The sequence below is a fragment of the Aethalodelphis obliquidens genome, unplaced genomic scaffold, assembly GCF_003676395.1.
Source record: "Aethalodelphis obliquidens isolate GAN/ISIS:26980383/991018 unplaced genomic scaffold, ASM367639v1 scaffold30, whole genome shotgun sequence".
NCBI classification, from domain to species: domain Eukaryota; kingdom Metazoa; phylum Chordata; class Mammalia; order Artiodactyla; family Delphinidae; genus Aethalodelphis; species Aethalodelphis obliquidens.
Genome location: NW_020837974.1, coordinates 6,235,301 through 6,257,955, shown reverse-complemented (window position 1 = coordinate 6,257,955; position 22,655 = coordinate 6,235,301). Strand labels below are relative to the sequence as shown.

At 43.5% G+C, this 22,655-nt stretch overlaps 2 protein-coding genes across 2 annotated transcripts in view; both read right to left on the bottom strand.

The window, feature by feature from the left end:
* LOC113630463 (cytochrome P450 3A29-like) overlaps positions 1-74 on the bottom strand; it is a 29,102-nt gene extending 29,028 nt beyond the window's left edge. Inside the window, exon 1 of the mRNA XM_027125890.1 lies at positions 4-74. Coding sequence (XP_026981691.1) covers positions 4-74 — 71 coding nt within the window. The remainder of the gene's footprint in view (positions 1-3) is intronic.
* A 13,284-nt stretch (positions 75-13,358) lies between these two features.
* The window catches only part of LOC113630304 (cytochrome P450 3A29-like), a 78,041-nt gene continuing 68,744 nt past the window's right edge, over positions 13,359-22,655 (bottom strand). The window contains exons 11-12 of the mRNA XM_027125503.1: positions 16,474-16,751; positions 13,359-13,904 (exon numbers count right to left, since the gene is read on the bottom strand). Coding sequence (XP_026981304.1) covers positions 13,809-13,904; positions 16,474-16,751 — 374 coding nt within the window. The 3' untranslated portion in view covers positions 13,359-13,808. The remainder of the gene's footprint in view (positions 13,905-16,473; positions 16,752-22,655) is intronic.

Genomic DNA, 22,655 nt, shown 5'->3' with positions numbered 1-22,655 from the left:
CACATATAGAGAAGCACCAGGATGGTAGCCAGGAGAACCCAGGTTTCCGTGGAAAAGCTTGAGATTGGGTCCATGGCCACTTTCCTCTGAGTTTCCCTCCTCTGAGTTTCCTTTCAGCTGTGTGTGCTATTCTTTGCAGGCCTTTGAGTGTGGAGTTTCCCTTCCTGGCCAGTGGAGATTCAGTGAGGCTGGAAGGTTTATGTTCTGGGAAGGGGGTGGAGCTGGAGCTGCAGCCAGTAGAAGGGCCACCTGTGCTCCACCTGCATGAGCCCTCCCTGCCTTGATGGTTGGCAAAGCATCAGGGACACTCCAGTTTGACGTCCCTTGAGTTGGTATCTGTGACAATTCAATATCAACTCAGCGTTATCAGTAAGCCCAACTATTACAGAAACTCACATAAAGCCACTGACCATATCTCCTCTAAACTACCCTTGGCCCCATAACTGCCCACACTTTAAAATACCTGAAATTCTTCCAACAAGCTAGGTCTACAGATCTTTACCCATGCAGTTTCCTCTGCCTAGAAATGTCCTTGTTTCCTCTCTAAGTCTCCTGTTCATCCTTCAAATCCCAGCTCAGACAGAACCCACTGTTTTAGAGACTTTCCAAACCAACTTCCTTGAACAGATATAACCTCTTCTTCCTCTGGCGAACTTCTGTCCTCAGCACACAGTTCTAATATGTCCATCACCATTGTTGGATTCCTTACCTAGTTCCCCCACCAGATTGAGAGCTTGTGCACAGTCTGGGTATTCGTCACCATCATGTCCCTGGAACCAAGACAGTGCGTTCTGCCAAGTGGGAATGAGAAAGTTTGGTGGACTTGAGCTGGTGGAGGTAAGATCACTGGGCCACTCTATGTCCTTTTCAAGTGGCTCTTTGGTGACCACACCATCTTCCTGGATTATTAATACAACAAGAGAGCCTGGCTGCACCTCGGCCACCATCCCTGCACATTCAGGATGATCCTTCAGGATTCTATTGACAAGAAGGCTCCTGAGGGCGAGACAGGATATGGAGGGGATGGTGATGGCGCACTAAGGAGTATGGATTCAGGCTGATTCCTGTCCTGCCCTCAGAGAGTCCTGCATTAGACAGCAAGTTAGACAGATTCTAGGCCAAAGAATGGCCCCCTATCTCTGGAGAAGCTGCAAGTCCAAGATCAATGGGTGTAAAGAGGAGAAACAGCCTGATAGCCAAGCGGGCCCCACCTCTTTATCCACCAGTGTTGTGGCACACACAGTACACAGGACTCCAGAAAGATGGTATGAGGTTTTTCTATGGGGCAAAGTGGGGTCAGAGCAGATGGCTTCCTGCTTTTTGACAAGTAGGGAATTTATAATGGGTATGAGGACCTGGCAAGGAGGAGGCTTACATTAGAGGTCAGTGTCATCTGTGAGCCCACACCCCATTCCTTATGAGAGAAACCTGAGGATTGAGGGTCTGGAAATTACATGGCCTCACTGTTATTATTCTGACCCAGGTCCTGGGATTGCTTGGCCTGGAAAACCATGAATTACGTAAAAAACAAAATCTCAAAGATTCTTAAACTCAACAGAAACACAAGACATTTAAGCTGTGCTTGTGCACTTCCTTCTCTCTTTATCCTTTCTCACTTTAAGTCCTTCTGCAGAAAGTGATACCCACCTTTCACCAACTCTTTCCCTCCCTCTGACTTGAAAGTCCCCAGGGCTCCTGGACAACAGCCTGAGAGGGTGGATGTCTCATTGGTAAAATACAGTAAGTCCCAACTATATCACCTGCCTTCTTTTGTTTCCTTGGGGACTTGTCATGCAGCATGAAATTTCTACCATCATAGTTTGTCATCTTTGGGTTCAGACTTTCTCCAGGAGACACCTGTTAAAATCCATAGCTGCCACTGGTAAGTAAAATGCATGAATACATCTATTCATTCGTGCGTTGATTCAAGGTCAAGTGGGTGAATGTCAGGTGCAGGTATTGTGCTGGGGTGTGGGCTAGAAGCCATACAGTCTCTTTCCTTGAGAGCAGCTTCCAAGTGGAGGGAGTGAGACACACAACCATGCTTAGTATGTGGCATACCTCTGGAATCTCTGAAAAAAGAATGGAGCCCTACAGAGAGGTAGTGAAGGAGGGAAGTGGCTGCAAGCCTGAATACCAACAAAGGACAGGCCTGGGAAACTGGAAGATGATCCCCAGGAAAAGTAGGATAGAAAGTCCCAGAAAGTCTGATACATTTCTGCCCCCTTTTGGTACCTTCTCTGGGCACTGTTAAGTAGGGTCATGTTACAGCCCCAGGTTACAGATGTAGAGACTGTGGCTTAGTGACTGCAGGTGGCTTCCCAACAGCTGTTGATAACAACCTGTCATATGTAAGCTAACATGAAGATAGATTGGCAAGTCTTCTGCACTGAAATGCCAGTATGCAATGTTTGCTGTTTCGTGATAAGGGTCACTATGGGAAATAGTGAGACCCGAGGCTGCAGCAGCAACTTGGTTACAATCTGGCTCCTATCTCCATGGCTACCCCTGCCCAGGAGCTCCCCCACGGGTCTCCAGAACCAAGGACTCTATCTCACCTCACCAGGAATAAAGACAGGTGCAGGTCATGAGGACACTAAGGGTCTTGTGTGTAGGATCCACCTCTCTATGTTCCCAACTGAGAGGAACATAAAATACACCCCACATGGGATGATTGGGGTGTTGTCTGATAACTACTGACAACTTAATTCACTCAACTAAACTCACAGCCTTTCTTATTCTTCTTGAGAACAAAACCATTTATAGAAACTATATGATTTCATCTTCCTCCAAAACACACACTTGGCTATGATGATTTTCTCACTAAGCCTTATATGACCATCACCTGCCCTATTCACCGCAGGGCCGGTCCAGCTGGTTGGAATCTATCCCAATGGCGATAGGATAGTCATTTCCTGGGAATAAAATGTAGCCAGTACCACGTCCTAACCAATACAAATAGCCTTGCTCTGCAAGGGGAAATAATAGAAGGCATGATCTTTGTGCCCCTTCATTCACAGCCAGGAAGACCTAACAGGAAGCGACGTATAGACTAAGATTGTGAAGGAAGACATGTGTGCCTGAAGATCACCCCACACCCCATGTCTCTCATCTAGTCGTTTGTGTACTAATGGGCTCGTCATGTACTTTCAAAGCTCTTTTCTCAATGCCTAGGGCACAAATATGACTAAAATCCAGACAGTATTCAGGTTGAAGACAGAGACAAATAGGTAGTTATAGTACAGCCAAGGTAAACTAATTATACAAGTTTCAGAAACAGTGTCTTCATCAACTATAAATGGCTTATCTTCTCAGTCCTTAGCAATGAGCTGGAGTTGAAAATCAAATAACACTCAGGGAGGCGTTAGCTCACTAATAGGTGAACAGGGTGTCAGGGACTCAGTGATGCAAGAGGCACTGTCAGTCTGCTATTCCTGTCCTTTTATATTGTTTGCCTAGGTGGCTCCTCTTCTGGGAAGCCTGTCCTGATGTCCACTGGCTGAAAGAATTGCCCACCATATGGGGAGGCAGTGTTGCTCTGGAGTGATTTGTGTGTTAGACTCAAATTTCACAGGTCACAACCTGGAGTGTACAAACAATGAAAGCAAGATTTTGTGTTTGTATTATATCTCTGCTCCCACGCCCTCATTCTTCTCAGTAGGGCAATGGCATTGAGCATGTCATTTCAGGGTAACAGGTGATAGCTAAGTTTTGGTGGCTTGGGGAGGTGAGTAGACAACTTTTCAGGGTCTCCTAGTATCAAGGGTGGGGAGATAGTGACAGGACATTCTGTCCTGGCCTTAGAGGAGGTGGGCACCTCACCCCAGTGTCACTGTATGTTGCTTGGGATCCATGCCTGCTGTGTTCAGGCCACGTGCCAAACCCTGATAATAAAAAAGTCAAAATCTTTGCTCTCATGAAGCCTACACTTAAAGGGGAGAGAGACATAAACAAATAACTTCTCAAATAAGTATTGAGTTACATATCAGGACATGTATTATGAAGTAGAAGAACCCCTTACTTAAGCTCCCTTACCATTGATATAGTTGACTTTTCTTTCTTTCCTTAAACTCTGTCCTCCTTGAAAGATATGAAGGCAACAGAATAAGCAGGACTTGACGCATTGGGAGTGTGTGACCTTGGGCATCCCTGGGTCTGTTCCTCATCTGTCCGTGATGGAAATTGACCAGAATTCATCTAAAAGGAACTTATTTCAACCACGTGGTCCCTTCACTGCCTGCCTCTCTCAGCCTCTGTGTCTGTGGAGGATTTTCTAAACATTCCCTCCATTATTCTTCTTCCCTTATAGGTCATTGAGGGTCTCCAAGTCCCCCAGCCCAGTCAGGAACCAAGGGTTCTTGAGGGCAAGATGGAGAGCCAAGATGGAATAGGATGGACCTGGGAGAAGACAACCAACCATTTAGGTCTTGAGCTCTAAATTCTAGAGTGGTTTCTCAACTGGGGCTGCAGAGAGGGGCATACACCACACACACACACACACACACACACACACACACACACACACACAGACACACACACACACCACACCCACGCATAGAGCAAGACCTAACCTCAGGCAAGGAAAGCTAACAATTCTTTTTTTTTTAAATTTTTATTTTTTAACATCTTTATTGGGGTATAATTGCTTTACAATGGTGTGTTAGTTTCTGCTTTATAACAAAGTGAATCAGTTATACATATACATATGTTCCCATATCTCTTCCCTCTTGCGTGTTGTAAGTACTCAGCCTTCATTAAGTGATTCAGTCCCCCCCCCCAACCCCGCCACAAGCCCATGAGGTAGGTGTTGTTATGATCTCTCTTTTACAAATGAGCAAGCTGGGACACAGAAGGGTGACATGACCACTCAAGGATGCATCACTAATTACTCACAGAGTTGGGATTCAAATTTAGATTATCTAGCTTCAGAGCCCAAGGCCTTAAATTAAACCAGGCTCAGCCTTGCCCAAGAATTTAATGGGAGCCTATCACTAAAACCCGGATCTTCCAAGACGGTGGTGACCAGTGCTCTGCCCCAAACCAGAGACAAGGTGATGTCCCCTTTCAAGCCCATCGATGAGAGCTGGGGTGAGGTAGGAGAATATTTTTTCAGACCCACACACATTGCACCATAGAGAAAGCCCCTCCCCCATGCCCCGAAGCAGAAGAACCTCCATAGACTTCACAGCAAAGGGAAGAAGAGGAGGACATCCTCAGGGCTGCTCACTTTCTACTCCATCCTGGAGGGTCTCTTTCCTGATAAACTAGCCACTAACATCTCTACCACCCTGTACACCGTATAAAGTTCTTTCATGTCTCTCTTAATTGATCGTCGTGAAGACTCTGTGAGATAAGCAGTATTGGGATTATTTAATTCCCCCTTGACAGATGTGGAAATAGAAGCTCAGGGTGGAGAAAAGTCCTGCCCAAGCAATTAAACCATGAATCCAGATCACAGAGCCAGATCTTGCGATTCTAAATTGTGCCTATGGCTTGTTCGCTTAGATTCAAGGGGCCTCCTGAAATAACTTTGCAGGTTATGTCATCTTCCCATGGGATAACTATTTCCTGCCACACATCCCATCGTGCTTCCACTCTTGTTCCAAATGCTGCACAGCTGGTTGTGACTACAAAAACGATATGCACATCCTTCTACCCGTTACTAAGTTGGGTATTCACTGCACTTTTGGTGTCAGCAGTTCGAGGATGTAGCAAATGGTTCAGACATGTCACAATCAGAATCATTTGGGTTTCCAGGAGAGCAGAAAGTAAAAAGTGATGAAAAGGAGTAAAAGAGGAATCAGAGAACAGAGGCAAATATCGGACAACCATATGGAAAGGAATGAACGAAACAGGAAGTATAAGATGAAGGGAAAAAACGAGGGTCTTGAGGCATGTTGGAAAAGAAAGGAAAAGCATTGGTCTCTCCTCATCGCTGCAGTAACTTCCTAACAAGTTTTGCTTGACTCTGTGCTGGCCTCATCCAGGGAATTCCCTTCTTAAGCCACCCGACAAAGTCTGGTAAAACACAGATCTTGTAACATTCCTCTGTGGTTCAAAGCCCTACAAACACTCCCATCATCCCCAAGATAAAATCTAAGTGCCTCAGGGTAGTATCTGAAGACGCTTCTTCATCTGGCCAAGAGTGGCTTCTTCAGACTTGTCTTGATCCCATCTCCTCATGCATTTGGCCAGAAGGAGAGAAGGGGAGAGGGCATTTCAGGATGTGAGAGTGGCCCACCTTACCATCATTATCATTGTTGAGTATGCTTCTCATTTCTTGGTTGAAAAAGACAGGGTCTAAATCAAGCCAACTTTCTTACTGCTAATAAAGGAGTGATCAGATCCCAGGCCAAGACAGGGATCCTCTGCTTCTAGGGTCAATGTCTCACCCTGGTCTGGTCAACAGGGGGCTGGAGAGCGTGCAAGGCCTCTGGAAAGAGCTATTGGGCTTTGCAGGCACCATAGTGACCTGTCTTGTACTTGATAGGGTACAGTCCCGGGATTTGAAAATTTTAACTGAGGTAAAACTCATGGCACAAAATTAACCATTTTAAAGTGAACAACTCAGTGTCATTTAGCACATGCACAATGTTGTGCTACCTACACCACTATCTAGTTCCAAAATATTTCCATTACACCAAAATAAAATTTGTGCCCATTAAGCACATACCCTCCACTCTCCTCTTCCCAGGCCCTGATAACCACCAATGTACATTCTAGATGTTTCATATAAATGGATTCATGTAATATGTGGCCTTTTGTGTCTGGATTCTTTCATTCACGTTTCAAGGTTCATCCCTCTTGCACCATGCATCAGTACTTCACTCCTTTGATGGATGAATACTATTCTATTTATGAAAAAATTAATTAACAGTCAATCTAGGGCTTCCCTGGTGGTGCAGTGTTAAGAATCCGCCTGCCGATGCAGGGGACATGGGTTTGAGCCCTGGTCTGGAAGATCCCACATGCCACAGAGCAACTAAGCCCATGCGCCACAACTACTGAGCCTGCGCTCTAGAGCCCGTGCTCCACAACAAGAGAAGCCACCGCAATGAGAAGCCTGCACACTGCAAGGAAGAGTAGCCCCTGCTCACTGCAACTAAAGAACACCAGTGCAGGAAGGAAGACCCAATGCAGCCAAAAATAAACAAATAAATAAATAAATAAAAATTAAAAGTTCCCTTAAAAAAAAAATAGTCAATCTAAGAAAGAAATAGAAAATTTTATTCGAGCCAATCTGAGGATTATAACCTGGGAGACAATCTTTCAGAAAGCTTTGAGGACCGTTCCAACCATTAGAGGTCAAAGCACAGTTACGTAAGTTTTTGAGTCAAAAGGTTATACAACAGGGCTTCCCTGGTGGCGCAGTGGTTGAGAGTCCGCCTGCCGATGCAGGGGACACAGGTTCGTGCCCCGGTCCGGGAAGATCCCACATGCCACGGAGCGGCTGGGCCCGTGAGCCATGGCCGCTGAGCCTGCGCGTCCGGAGCCTGTGCTCCGCAACAGGAGAGGCCACAGCAGTGGGAGGCCCGCGTACCGCAAAAAAAAAAAAAAAAAAAAAAAAAAAAGGGGTTATACATCAAATGACATACTGACAATTTACACAAGCCAGATCTGCACGTTGCAACCCCTTACAAGACTCAAAGGATTGTTATCTCTAAGGAGTTATCTTGCTGGCACCAGAGAAAATTGCTCTTGACGATGAAGCAGGCATTCCTGTGTCTTCTAAGGAGGTCTGGTTAATGCACATGCACAATGCACTCTAAAGGGGGAGCGTGGCCCAAATCGCAGAGAGGGAATTTGTTTTTTTTTAAGATTTTTTTTCTTTTGATGTGGACCGCTTTTAAAGTCTTTATTGAATTTGTTACAATACTGCTTCTGTTTTCTGTTTCGGTTTTTTAGCCTCGAGGCATGTGGGATCTTAGCTCCCCAGCAGGGATCCAACCCACACCCCCTACATTGGAAGGCAAAGTCTTAACCACTGGACCACCAGGGAGGTCCCGGCAGAGAGGGAATTTTTTTTTTTTTTTTTTTGCGGTACGCGGGCCCCTCACTGTTGTGGCCTCTCCCGTTGCGGAGCACAGGCTCCGGACGCACAGGCTCAGCGGCCATGGCTCACGGGCCCAGCCGCTCCGCGGCATGTGGGATCCTCCCGTACCGGGGCACGAACCCGTGTCTCCTGCATCAGCAGGCGGACTCTCAACCACTGCACCACCAGGGAAGCCCCCAGACAGGGAATTTAATGTATGAAAACTTTTTTTCTTGTCTTGCCTTAAAAATAAGTTTGTTTCATCATATTGTATACAACATATACAACCATTTATTTATCCATTCATCCATGGATTTTCCTTGTTTCCAACCTTTTGCTTTTGTGGATAGTGCGGCAACGAACATGAAGATACATGTACTGGTTTTGAGAAACTGTTTCCAATCCTGTCATCTCCCCAGGAGTGCAGCTGCTGGGTCATGTGGTAATTCTATGCTTTCCTTGCTGAGGAGTGGCCAAACATTTTCCATGATTGTCGCACCACTTTACAACCCCACCAGCAATGAATGAGCTGTCCAATTTCTACACATTCTCACCAACACTTGCTTTTTACATTATTTTTTATAGCCATCCTAGTGGCTGTAATGCAGTAACATTTCTGACATTTTGACTTTTTGGAACCACAAAATCAAAACGTCCAAATGGTTAAGAATCTGTACGAATTTGCCAGGGAATGAGGGGGAAAGCGGGGAGGAAAAGGTATGGATGGGAACCTGCCCCAGGAGGTCCCTTAGCTTCCTATGGACTCCAGGGACATCTGTGCTCCTGTTGTGTAGACAGCTGGCTAGCAGGGATCCACAAAATGTGGCTGATATCAGGCGCTGGGTGAGTTATTTAAAGCCTCTCAACCTCAGTTGCCCAATCTATAAAATGAGCATTCATAATTATGTCTTTCCCTCCTCAAGGAGCCCAGATCAGACCAGACTCTGGTCCCTGACCTGAAGGTTTTGGGGCCTGATCTGCAAGTCGGCCTCCTGGTGGCTTTGAGTGAAGAGAACATGTGACCTTGTCCATCAGATACCTGACCCTCAGCAGACCCTCTAGAAATGTTCACTCTTATGAGCTCATAAACTGTTCAACTAGTGCTAATAAGGACAAGAATTATAGCGTAATCACAAATTATGGAATGTATCTTCTGACAGCAAGAGGAGGAGACATGAGCTGAAGCTGTAGTGAAAAATCATTAAAATGTTGGGTTTGCTGAACGTGAACTCTTCATTTCTTTCCTCCTTGTTTAATGTTTAATGTTTAAATGGCTCCTCTTACCACCTGCTGTGTGTGGCGACACTGAGTCATAAATGTTCAGGACATTATTTCCTGGATTCTAACTGGGGCTGGGGGTGTCTGTCCAGCTGTGTGAGCTCAGGGCCCAGAGCAGGACCTCCAGCGCCACTTCACCCCACCTCTGTAGGACCTCAAAGTCCCCTGGGGTGATGTCCCTCCCACTCTCCTCCTCCTACCCTGGGGCAAAAATTGTTTCTGAAAAGTTTCCAAACTTGAGTCCATTGCTGGCCGAGCAAAGACAGATCCCAAGGGAAAAAATAAACAAACAAGAAGAATCAAGAGAGTTCATTCCCTCCTTACAGACACGGTGTATTCATGAAATTCAGCCAGGACTTCCAGGCAGTTACCAGATCCCTCACCCTGAGCTGCACGTTCCTCCCCCAGTTACTGGGAGTATCGGCTGCTACTGATTAAAGGCTGCCCTGCTCTCTAGAGAATCTCCCGGGGCCAAACTGAAGCCACTTCACCTGGGAGCCTGTGCCTCCTGGGGGATAAGAAGACCAGTCTATGATGGGGTACAAAAGGCTGGCCTGTGCCTCCAAGTGGGATCTACTCTGTATTACAAATCTCTTTCAGGCTTCCTGTGGAATCAAACTCCACAGAGAGCACATCTTCACCCAGCTTTTCCCCTTGCCCACCCAGATTCCCCTCATTCCCTTCCCCTGAGATCACTCTCTCAGTAAACTATTTGTGCCAGAGCCCTCAGGCCCTGCTTTTACGGAACCAGACCCAAGACAGTGGCTGAGCCCGAGCTCATGTGTGCACAGTGGCATTCAGCGGAGGGGCATAGAAGCACTGAAATTCAGCCCAAACTCTGTGGGCCAAGCAATGCAAGGAATGGACGGGCCTGTCTGATTTGCCCAAAACCACTGATTAGTCTAGACTCAGTCCTGGACGGACGGTCCTGGGATTTTAAACTCAGGGGCTCCAGCTTCAGAGCCACTCCTCGGTCATGGTCACGGTCACAGTGTAGTGCTACCTCCTTAGAAAAAAAACAAGACAGAGCACGATCAAGTCGTCCCATCCCTGATGCTGCTCTCTGATGAGGAAAGGGCTGTCTGCCAGGTTCCTCCACTCTGAAGTTACCCCTTCTGCTCTACAATGAATGGGTATTCTGAGCAGCACTACTTTGAAGCTATGTAAGTTTCCTCGTCAAATTGCAATTTATCCATTAATTCATTTACATATATCTGTATGTACTCATGTTTTCCTATTTTCTTGAATGGCTTAACAGCTCTTACTATCCTTATTTATTATAATGCTCAAATGGTCTCTGATTTGGGCAGTGGAAGCCCCTCAGGCTGGCTTCTGGGTCCTTTGGACACATCCCCCTCAATGTTTACAGTTCCTTGCTTTCTAGCCCAAGACGGTCCATCGTCGTCATGTACTTTCCCAGCCCTGGAATCAGCCATTTCTCTAAGGAGCCCAATTCCTTTCAGTGGGAAATGATACTTATAATCCAAGATCTGGGCACAAGGTATGCTCATTGCTATTAGGGTGTTATTGTTTCTACACTGTATCAGTGGAAAGCAGTAGGTGTCATGTGTTTTTGTAGCTACACAAACACACACACATACCTATCTATCTATATCTGTAACTCTCTGTCATCTGTCTATCTATCATCTGTCTATCTATCATCTATTTATCTACCTATCTATCTATCTATCTGTCTATATCATCCAGTCTGCTATCATCTACCTACATAGAAAAGCATGGATTTAATATGACCCTGCAATCCCACTTCTAGGCATATATCTGGAGAAAAACATGGCCCAAAAGGATACATACACCCCAGTGCTCACTGCATCACTATTTACAATAGCCAGGACATGGAAGCAACCTATTTCCATCGACAGAGGAATGGATAAAAAAGATGTGGTACATATATACAACGGAATATTACTCAGTCATTAAAAAGAATGAAATAATGCCATTTGCAGCAACATGGATGGACCTAGAGATTGTCATACTGAGTGAAGTAAGTCAGACAGAGAAAGAGAAATATCGTATGATAACCCTTATAAGCAGACTCTAAAAAGAAATGATACAAATGAACCTATTTACAAAACAGAAACAGACTCACAGACTTAGAGAACAAGCTTATCATTACAGGGCGGGGGGATAGTCAGGGAGTTTGGGATTGACATGTATGCACTGCTATGTTTAAAATGGATAACAAACAATGACCTACTGTATAGCACAGGAAACTCTGCTCACTGTCATGTGGCAGCCTGGATGGGAGGGCAGTTTGGGGGAGAATGGATACATTATATATATGGTTGAGTCCCTTTGCTGTGCACCTGAAACTATCACAACATTGTTTTGTTTTGCTTTGTTTTGTTTTTATATATTTATTGACTTAATTATTATTATTTATTTTTGGCTGCGTTGGGTCTTCGTTGCTGTGTGGGCTTTCTCTAGTTGTGGCGAGCGGGGGCTACTCTTTGTTGCCGTGTGTGGGCTTCTCACTGTGGTGGCTTCTCTTGTTGCAGAGCACGGGGTCTAGGTGCGCGGGCTTCAGTAGTTGTGGCTTGCGGGCTCTAGAGCTCAGGCTCAGTAGTTGTGGTGCACAGGCTTAGTTGCCCTGTGCATGTGGGATCTTCCCAGACCAGGGCTCGAACCCATGTCCCCTGCATTGGCAGGCGGATTCTTAACCACTGCATGACCAGGGAAGCCCTCACAACATTGTTGATCAGCTATACTCCAATATAAAATAAAAAGTTAAAAAAGAAAAGCATGGATTTACACTGATATATTCAGTTTCAATCGCTGACTCCACGGGGTTTATTCTGGTTTTCTCCCTCTCTGAATCAGTGACTCTCTTCTCCAACAGTGAGAATTCTGCCTTCCACCATCCTTTATATATTTACTTACTTGATCACCCCTCCTTTATGTACCCAAATCCATGATCCATCCCTTTCCACTCACGATGCCCCCTCCCCTTACCCTACTTGGGTTCTCCACACCCTAGTTAGTCTCTGGCTGCTGTTACAGGCCACCCCTATGAGTGGGTATTTTGGGTTCCCACAGCCATGCCGGGCTGCCATCCCTGTGGACACCCTCTATTCCCTACTTTGTCTCTGACTTGGAGTCACTGTGCCCCCTTCTCTGCTCCTGCCCTGCAGTGTGAGGCTGCCCACGTTCTGTGTCCCACTTACTGGTTTAGGGCTGGATTATCCAGGAGGGCAAGGCAGGGGAAGGAAAAGGGAGAGAAGGGGCAGAAAAGGGAAAGGAAGAGCCCTGTACCCTTCTGATACCAAATGAAACTGACCAGTGCTTGTAGCCTTTCTGCCCAATCAACTGACCAATCAGCCACCTTTATTCCATGTTCATTGCATTAAGACAGTTGGGAATCGAGGATGGAATACAAAGAGGTATGAAAACATACGTGCTCCGGGACTTACCTGGTGGCGCAGTGGTTAAGAACCCGCCTGCCAATGCAGGGGACACGGGTTCAAGCCCTGGGTCCGGGAAGATCCCAGATGACATGGAGCAACTAAGCCCGTGCGCCACAACTACTGAGCCTGCGCTCTAGAGCCCACGAGCCACAACTACTGAGCCTGCATTCTGCAACTACTGAGGCCGCGTTCTGCAGCTACTGAAGCCCATTCACCTAAACCCGTGCTCTGCAACAAGAGAAGCCAACGCAATGAGAAGCCTGCGCACTGCAGTGAAGAGTAGCCCCCGCTCGCCACTACTAGAGAAAGCCCACGCACAGCAAAGAAGATCGAACGCAACCAAAACTAAATTAATTAATTAATTAATTAATTAATTTTAAAAAAGAAACAAAACATATGTGCTCCAAAAAAGGTAGATTTAAACTATAAAGGTAGATTTAAAAGGCAGTTTTCTAAGCACTGGGAAAAGTCACAGTCAGTGAACTCTTACCTACTTAATATGTCAACCTGGAGTTTTTAAAAGGCCCCACCCACCAGGGATTGTGATGGTCAAAAGCATTTAGTCCCTGAGTCTCTCTGATTCTGCTGTATACATTCCCCCTAATGTGCACAAAGGCATCAGATTATACTTTTGTAAAGAGATGTTTATTGACTTGCTCAATGTAATATTTAATTTAGAATATTCAAAATAAAATCTGTGACATAAATGTCACTACTTCAGTCACCACAATCATTCTTATTTTCATTAGAGTTTGTTGAGAAATTTTCATTCTGATCAGTGCTCAGGAGGAGTAGATGGTACTAACTACCATCAGGAAGTGGATGGAGATGGTCCTAGGAGAGCCCATGAAGTTGAGTATCCGGCACTTACTTGTCACCTCCTTTAATGACGCAATATATAACACTCCACACAGACAATGAGAAAGCTAAATGATTGGGCAGAATACCTAACTGTCCATCAAGGGCAGTAGGTGAAGCCTATCTTCATTTAATAGTTTTATCACAAAGTAAGTAAAGTCTCAGGTGTTCCTGGATACAGCTTCCTTGAAGATCAAAGCCCATGTCCTTCGAGAAAGTCAGGCTCCACTTACGGTCGCATCTCTTGACACAACCTTTAGAACAACAGGTTTTTCCAACTGCGTAAGTCCTACAGTGAACAATTTCAGGGGGATCTGCAACATTTAAACAAACACATGAGAACCGATTAATGGAGCCCCACCAACAAAAAAAAGCAAAGTAGACGAGATACATTATGGACAATAATGCTTTACAAACATGTAAAAGCTACTTTTAGCATCATGTATATTTGATTTTTTTAAACTACCGATTCAGTATGTTTGATAGATAGAGGGACAGATATAGGGACAGCCAGGATGTCTATATTTTCTTGATTGAATGTTAATAGTTTGTGTCTTCAGAGAATTGGTCTATTTAACGTATATTATAAAACATATGGGAATACAGTTGTTCACGGTATTCCCTTTTCATGTCCTATCAGAATTTAACTTCCATTTTTATTACAATATAGTTGACTTACAGCAGTGCATAAATCTAAGGTGTACAGCAAAATGATTTGACTTACATATATCACAAAATTATTACCACAGTTTTGTTAACATTCATCATCCCATATAGATAGGAAAGGAAAAAAATAAATATTATTTTCCCTTTGTGAGAACTCTTAGGACCTACTCTCTTATACCATACAGAAATATTAACAATAGTCATCATGTTTTGCATTATAGCCCTAGTACTTATTTATAACTGGAAGTTTGTACCTTTTGCACACCTTCATTCAATTTTCCCTACCTATCTTTGATTCTTTATATTTATTCTATAAGCTGTGTTAAGAGGGATGGTGAAAAAATTCATCCATCATTCATTCAGCAAAATATCTATTGAGCACCTATTCTGTACCAGGCTTGATACAAAATCAGGTTGGCCTGTGTTCTTTATTGATTTAAATTTTAAGCAAAAATACTGAGTTTTAAAAACATAACAGATTCTTAGGCATTATGGCAAATTTCTCGGAAAAGGATATAGAGGTAATTTTGTGTATGTTGGAACTTACAAGGTAATCCTGAATAGGTATTACAATTTTAATTGTAAGCACATTCCTCAACTTCTAAAGCGTCCAATCACCTCTCCCAGTAGAATCCACCCAGTTTCATGATGGGAAGAGGTCGTTGTGAAGCATTATGTCTGTTTCTTAACACCTCCTGGCTCCAAGTGTAGTGCAAATGGTGAACTTCTGATGACCACAGTGTTTGTTCCAGTACTTTTAGCCCCTTTCTCACCTTTAGCCCCTTTCAGAGTTGGGGGAACCAACAGTGACCTTCTAATCTCAGTTGACTGAAGGGCAAGCAAATTGTCGTGGAGGGAGAAGCCCCAGCCTGTGGATGGCTGGGTGGAGCTTCAGGGAGCACCTGCCCTTCCCAGGTGTGCCAGAGGCCCCATTCCTCTCAGGGCTGAGTCCCCTGTCTGTACACACCTACAGGACGGACACACAGACTCCCACAAGTAAAATGGAAACCGTCTCTATCGTCCTCTTCCCTGAGAAAGCCTACCCAAGGGGAGGAGCTGCTGGTTAAATGTTTGACTCCTAGAAATAAGCCTTATTACAGGGCCATGCTTGAGATGAATGAACAATGGCAACTGTTCTTTGTGCTCCTCAGAGGAGAGATTCCAGATCTTTCTATACATGTAACACTTTGTATTTTAAAATTTCATATGACATACATATATTTCCCCTGCAGACAAATAGACACACACACACTAAGCATGTACTTACATGTCATTTTTTTTACATTTTAAAAGTTCAAACTGAACATAATTTGTGTTCCAGAACTCTAACTCAACTGAAAGTCACTCTGCAAGCATTTACCGGATGACTGCAAGGCAGCATTGGGAGTTTATTAAAGAAATAAAATGAGGAGCTAGAGTTAAGGGTATTCTTAGGGGCAAAGAAAACATAAGAACCAAACTGGATGGTTCCACGGCAAAGTGTTAAGTTAGGTGGTAGGATCCATGATGCCAGCCTGTGGTAACTGATAACAGAGCAGAGGAGAGAGTGGGCTTTGGACTGGGTGGGGAAGGCTTCATGGAGGGGCTTGGGATTGAACTAGAACTTGAAGGGGGAAGAATAGAATGGGGGTGGGGAAGAGCACACATAGAGTTATTATTAGAATGTAAAGGGAGCCCATCTTGATGGCAGCAGGACCCCTGGAAGGTGAGGGGGCTGTGGGAGTCCTTCACATCTGGCAGAAATGCTTTCCATCAGGGGTTCTCACTGTGGCTGCACAGGAGAATCAGTGGGGCCGCTTTGAATGCCACACTCCAGGTGAATTATTTTAGAAAGTCTGAGATGACTTAGGCATCAGGGCTTTTTTTAAAGCTCCCCATCAATTTCATTATACAAGCAGAGGCTGAGAACCACTGCCAGGAGAGCTTCTGTAAGTTCCGGTGGAGAAGAGCATCACTGAAGAGCCATGACTTTGCAGTGTGTGCTCTCATGACTGTGCACACACTTCCCTTCATTCCAGTGGACTTGAATGTGGGCCACAGACTTAGCCCTCCCTGGATATTGACAATTAAAGATTTCAGATGGCTCCAAACAGATTCTCTGGCTAACAGAATAAATTATTCTTTGAACTGATAACATGCTTAGATATATAGAGACCCATCAGTTAAAAAAAAGAACTCCCAATAAAATGTTATTCATGCAGAAAATTAACTACTGACCTGTGTTTCTTTACAAGGTTTGAAGGAGAAGTGCTGCAGGATTCTGACGAGAGCAAGTTTCATGTTCATGATAGCAAATCTCATGCCAATGCAGTTTCGGGGTCCAATTCCAAAAGGCATGTATGTATAAGGATTTATGCTCTCCTTGTTCTTCTTACTGAACCTGTAACCATAAAAGTAGATGAAACAAGTTAATGAAACAGAAAAACCACAAGAGCTCCAGACCTGAGGTTTAAACTTAACTCTTGGACCAGTAGCGTAAGAGATACCTGTGTGGTCTAGTCATTGAATCCAGCTGTGGTTATTTTGTGTGACAATGGATCCTTCCCATTCCCCTGACTCTACAGGAGCTTTCAGTCCTGTTGAGGAGGTGAGATAAATGCTGTTTAAAGAAAATTTATCTTTAAACACTAAAATTACATTCAGGGTGGTGAGATGTTCACATTCTGAATCGCAGTTAGGAAATGAGACTGGCTGAAGGAAACATGGGTTCCCATCTCCACGCACACTTATGTTGGTCACATGCTCATGGGGGAAGGAAGCTAGAGAAACGTCTCTGAGTATTTAAATTGTTATTTTTCAATTGTTTTCCTCTCCTTTCCCTTCCAGTTCCCTTGTGTCATTCTCTGGCTCTCTGTCTTTCTCTCCCCCACACAGGGGATGCTTAGGTCAGAATATGTACATGGGCATATGACTACTCCAGAATGATCACTGACATCCTTGTCTATCTGTTCCACTAGCCATGAATTCCTTGATGGTTAGACCTCTGTTCTATTCAAATTTGACTCCTCGATATTTGAATATGTCAAGGAAAAAATGTATATTTGGGGAAAGTGATAATGGCGTTGCAGTTATGTATATTTTAAAGAGGCCCTATTTTGCAAAACATTTTGTAAGATTTACAGACAATGTGACTTAAAATAAGATGGAGAAGGGCAGCAGTGGCATGTGGATGGGACAGAGACATGGGTTGACGGTTGTTAAGCAGGGAATGTGCACATACAGGTACACTGAAAGCATTTCAGGTGGCTCCACCCTGAAGGCTCCACCCTGAAGGCTCTCGCGCTTCAGCTAGGCCCGCGCTTTCTGTGCATCACCTCAGGGAGCGCTCGCCTAGTGAAGAAGCTCAGGGTAAGGCAGGACTGAGAGCAAGTTGACGCCGGGAAGGAGACCCCAAAGAGGCCACAGCTGCAGGAGGCCAGGGTCTGGGCCGCCGTTGGTCTTCCCCGAGGGCTTCGACCGGGCCCTTCAGGCCGCCCGCCTAACGGACCCCACCCTGCCTCACTGACCCAGTTGCCCTCTTGCCAGAATGAGCTGAAGTCTGAAAATTGCTCAGCAGGACCAGGCATAGCACGGGACTCTTCTCTTGTGGTTTCACTTGCCAGTGACCACTATCTTGATAATTCCGTGTGGCTAACAGGGTCTTGGTGCTCCGGCCAGGTGTCAGGCCTGTGCCTCTGAGGTGGGAGGGCCGAGTTCAGGACACTGGTCCACCAGAGACCTCCCGGCTCCACGTAATATCAAATGGTGAAAGCTCTCCCAGAGATCTCCATCTCAATGCTAAGACCCAGCTCCACTCAACGACCAGCAAGCTACAGCACTGGACACCCTATGCCAAACAACTAGCAAGACAGGAACACAACCCCACCCATTAGCAGAGAGGCTGCCTAAAATCATAATAAGGTCACAGACACCCCAAAACACACCACCAGATGCAGTCCTGCTCACCAGAAAGACAAGATCCAGCCTCATCCACCAGAACACAGGCACTAGTCCCCTCCACCAGGAAGCCTACACAACCCACTGAACCAACCTTAGCCACTGGGGGTAGACACCAAAAACAATGGGAACTATGAACCTGCAGCCTGCAAAAGGGGACTCCAAACACAGTAAGATAAGCAAAATGAGAAGACAGAGAAACACACAGTAGATGAAGGAGCAAGGCAAAAACCCACCAGACCAAACAAATGAAGAGGAAATAGGCAGTCTACCTGAAAAATAATTCGAGTAATGACAGTAAAGACGATACAAAATCTTGGAAATAGAATGGAGAAAATACAAGAAATGTTTAACAAGGACCTGGAAGACCTAAAGAGCAAACAAACAATGATGAACAACACAATAAAAGAAATTAAAAATTCTCTAGAAGGAATCAATAGCAGAATAACTGAGGCAGAAGAACGGATAAGTGACCTGGAAGATAAAATAGTGGAAATAACTACTGCAGAGCAGAATAAAGAAAAAAGAATGAAAAGAATTGAGGACAGTCTCAGAGACCTCTGGGACAACATTAAACACACCAACATTCGAATTATAGGGGTCCCAGAAGAAGAAGAGAAAAAGAAAGGGACTGAGAAAATATTTGAAGAGATTATAGTTGAAAACTTCCCTAATATGGGAAAGGAAATACTTAATCAAGTCCAGGAAGCACAGAGAGTCCCATATAGGATAAATCCAAGGAGAAACACGCCAAGACATAAATTAATCAAACTATCAAATATTAAATACAAAGAAAAAATATTAAAAGCAGGAAGGGAAACACAACAAATAACATACAAGGGAATCCCCATAAGGTTAACAGTTGATCTTTCAGCAGAAACTCTACAAACCAGAAGGGAGTGGCAGACATATTTAAAGTGATGAAAGGGAAAAACCTACAACCAAGATTACTCTACCCAGCAAGGATCTCATTCACATTCGATGGAGAAATTAAAAGCTTTACAGACAAGCAAAAGCTAAGAGAATTCAGCACCACAAAACCAGCTTTACAACAAATGCTAAAGGAACTTCTCCAGGCAGGAAACACAAGAGAAGGAAAAGACCTACAATAACAAACCCAAAACAATTAAGAAAATAGTAATAGGAACATACATATTGATAATTACCTTAAATGTAAATGGATTAAATGCTCCAACCAAAAGACATAGACTGGCTGAATGGATACAAAAACAAGAACCATATATATGCTGTCTACAAGGGACCCATTTCAGACCTAGGGACACATACAGACTGAAAGTGAGGGGATGGAAAAAGATATTCCATGGAAATGGAAATCAAAAGAAAGCTGGAGTAGCAATTCTCACATTAGACAAAATAGACTTTAAAATAAAGACTATAATAAGAGACAAAGAAGGACACTACATAATGATCAAGGGATCAATCCAAGAGGAAGATATAACAATTGTAAATATTTATGCACCCAACATAGGAGCACCTCAATACATAAGGCAAATGCTAACAGCCATAAAAGGGGAAATCGACAGTAACACAATCAGAGTAGGGGACTCTAACACCCACTTTTACCAATGGACAGATCATCCAAAATGAAAATAAACAAGCTTTAAATGATACATTAAACAAGACATACTGAATTGATATTTATAGGACATTCCATCCAAAAACAACAGAATACACATTCTTCTCAAGTGCTCATGGAACATTCTCCAGGATAGATCATATCTTGGGTCACAAATCAAGCCTTGGTAAATTTAAGAAAATTGAAATTGTATCAAGTATCTTTTCTGACCACAACACTATGAGACTATATATCAATTACAGGAAAAAAATCTGTAAAAAATACAAACACATGGAGGCTAAACAATACACTACTTAATAACCAAGAGATCACAGAAGAAATCAAAGAGGAAATCAAAAAATACCTAGAAACAAATGAAAATGAAAACACGACGACCCAAAACCTATGGGATGCAGCAAAAGTAGTTCTAAGAGGGAAGTTTACAGCTATACAAGCCTACCTCAAGAAACAAGAAAAATCTCAAATAAACAACCTAATCTTACACCTAAAGCAATTAGAGAAAGAAGAACAAAAAAACCCCAAAGTTAGCAGAAGGAAAGAAATCATAAAGATCAGATCAGAAATAAATGAAAAAGAGCTGAAGGAAACAATAGCAAAGAGCAATAAAACTAAAAGCTGGGGCTTCCCTGGTGGCGTAGTGGTTGAGAATCTGCCTGCTAATACAGGGGACACGGGTTCGAGCCCTGGTCTGGGAGGATATCATATGCCGCGGAGCAGCTAGGCCCGTGAGTCACAACTACTGAGCCTGCACGTCTGGAGCCTACGCTCCGCAACAAGAGAGGCCGCAATAGTGAGAGGCCCATGCACCGCGATGAAGAGTGGTCCCCGCTTGCCACAACTAGAGAAAGCCCTCGCACAGAAACGAAGACCCAACACAGCAAAAATAAATAAATAAATTACTAAAAAAAAACCTCCTACCCCCAACATCTTCTTTAAAAAAAAAAAAAACAAACTAAAAGCTGGTTCTTTGAGAAGATAAACAAAATTGATAAACCATTAGCCAGACTCATCAAGAAAAAAAGGGAGAAGACTCAAATCAATAGAATTAGAAATGAAAAAGGAGAAGTAACAACTGACAGTGCAGAAATACAAAGGATCATGAGAGATTACTACAAGCAACTCTATGCCAATAAAATGGACAACCTGGAAGAAATGGACAAATTCTTAGAAAAGCACAACTTTCCGAGACTGAACCAGGAAGAAATAGAAAATATAAACATACCAATCACAAGCACTGAAATTGAGACTGTGATTAAAAATCTTCCAACAAATAAAAGCCCAGGACCAGATGGCTTCACAGATGAATTCTATCAAACATTTAGAGAAGAGCTAACACCTATCCTTCTCAAACTCTTCCAAAATATAGCAGAGGGGGGGTTCACTCCCAAACTCATTCTACAAGGCCACCATCACCCTGATACCAAAACCAGACAAAGATGTCACAAAGAAAGAAAACTATAGGCCAATATCACTGATGCACATAGATGCAAAAATGCTCAACAAAATACTAGCAAACAGAATCCAACAGCACATTAAAAAGATCATACATCATGATCAAGTGGGGTTTATCTCAGGGATGCAAGGATTCTTCAGTATATGCAAATCAATCAATGTGATACACCATATTAACAAATTGAAGGATAAAAACCATATGATCATCTCAATAGATGCAGAAAAAGCTTTTGACAAAATTCAACATCCATTTATGATAAAAACCCTCCAGAAGGTAGGCATAGAGGGAACTTACCTCAACATAATCAAGGCCATACATGACAAACCCACAGCCAACATCATTCTCAATGGTGAAAAACTGAAACCATTTCCACTAAGATCAGGAACAAGACAAGGTTGCCACTCTCAGCACTATTATTCAACATAGTTTTCAAAGTTTTAGCCACAGCAATCAGAGAAGAAAAAGAAATAAAAAGAGTCCAAATCGGAAAAGAAGAAGTAAAGCTGTCACCATTTGCAGATGACATGATACTATAAATAGACAATCCTAAAGACTTTATCAGAAAACTACTATAGGCAGTCAATGAATTTGGTAAAGTAGCAGGATACAAAATTAATGAACAGAAATCTCTTGCATTCCTATACACTAATGATGAAAAATCTGAAAGAGAAATTAAGGAAACACTCCTGTTTACCATTGCAACAAAAAGAATAAAATACCTAGGAATAAACCTACCTAAGGAGACAAAAGACCTGTATGCAGAAAACTATAAGACACTGATGAAAGAAATTAAAGATGATACAAACAGATGGAGAGGTATACCATGTTCTTGGATTAGTAGAATCAACATTGTGAAAATGACTATACTACCCAAAGCAATCTACAGATTCAATGCAATCCCTATCAAACTACCAATGGCATTCTTCACAGAACTAGAACGAAAATTTTCACAATTTGTATGGAAATACAAAAGACCCCAAACAGCCAAAGCAATCTTGAGAATGAAAAACGGAGCTGGAAGAATCAGGCTCCCTGACTTCAGACTATACTACAAAGCTACAGTAATCAAGTCGGTATGGTACTGGCACAAAAACAGAAATATAGATCAATGGAACAGGATAGAAAGCCCAGAGATAAACCCACGCACCTATGGTCAACTAATCTATGACAAAGGAGGCAAGGATATACAATGGAGAAAAGACAGCCTCTTCAATAGGTGGTGCTGGGAAAACTGGACAGCTACATGTAAAAGAATGAAATTAGAACACTCCCTAACACTATACACAAAAATAAACTCAAAATGGATTAAAGACCTAAATGTAAGGCCAGACACTATCAAACTCTTAGAGGAAAACATAGGCAGAATACTCTATGACATCAATCACAGCAAGATCCTTTTTGACCCACTTCCTA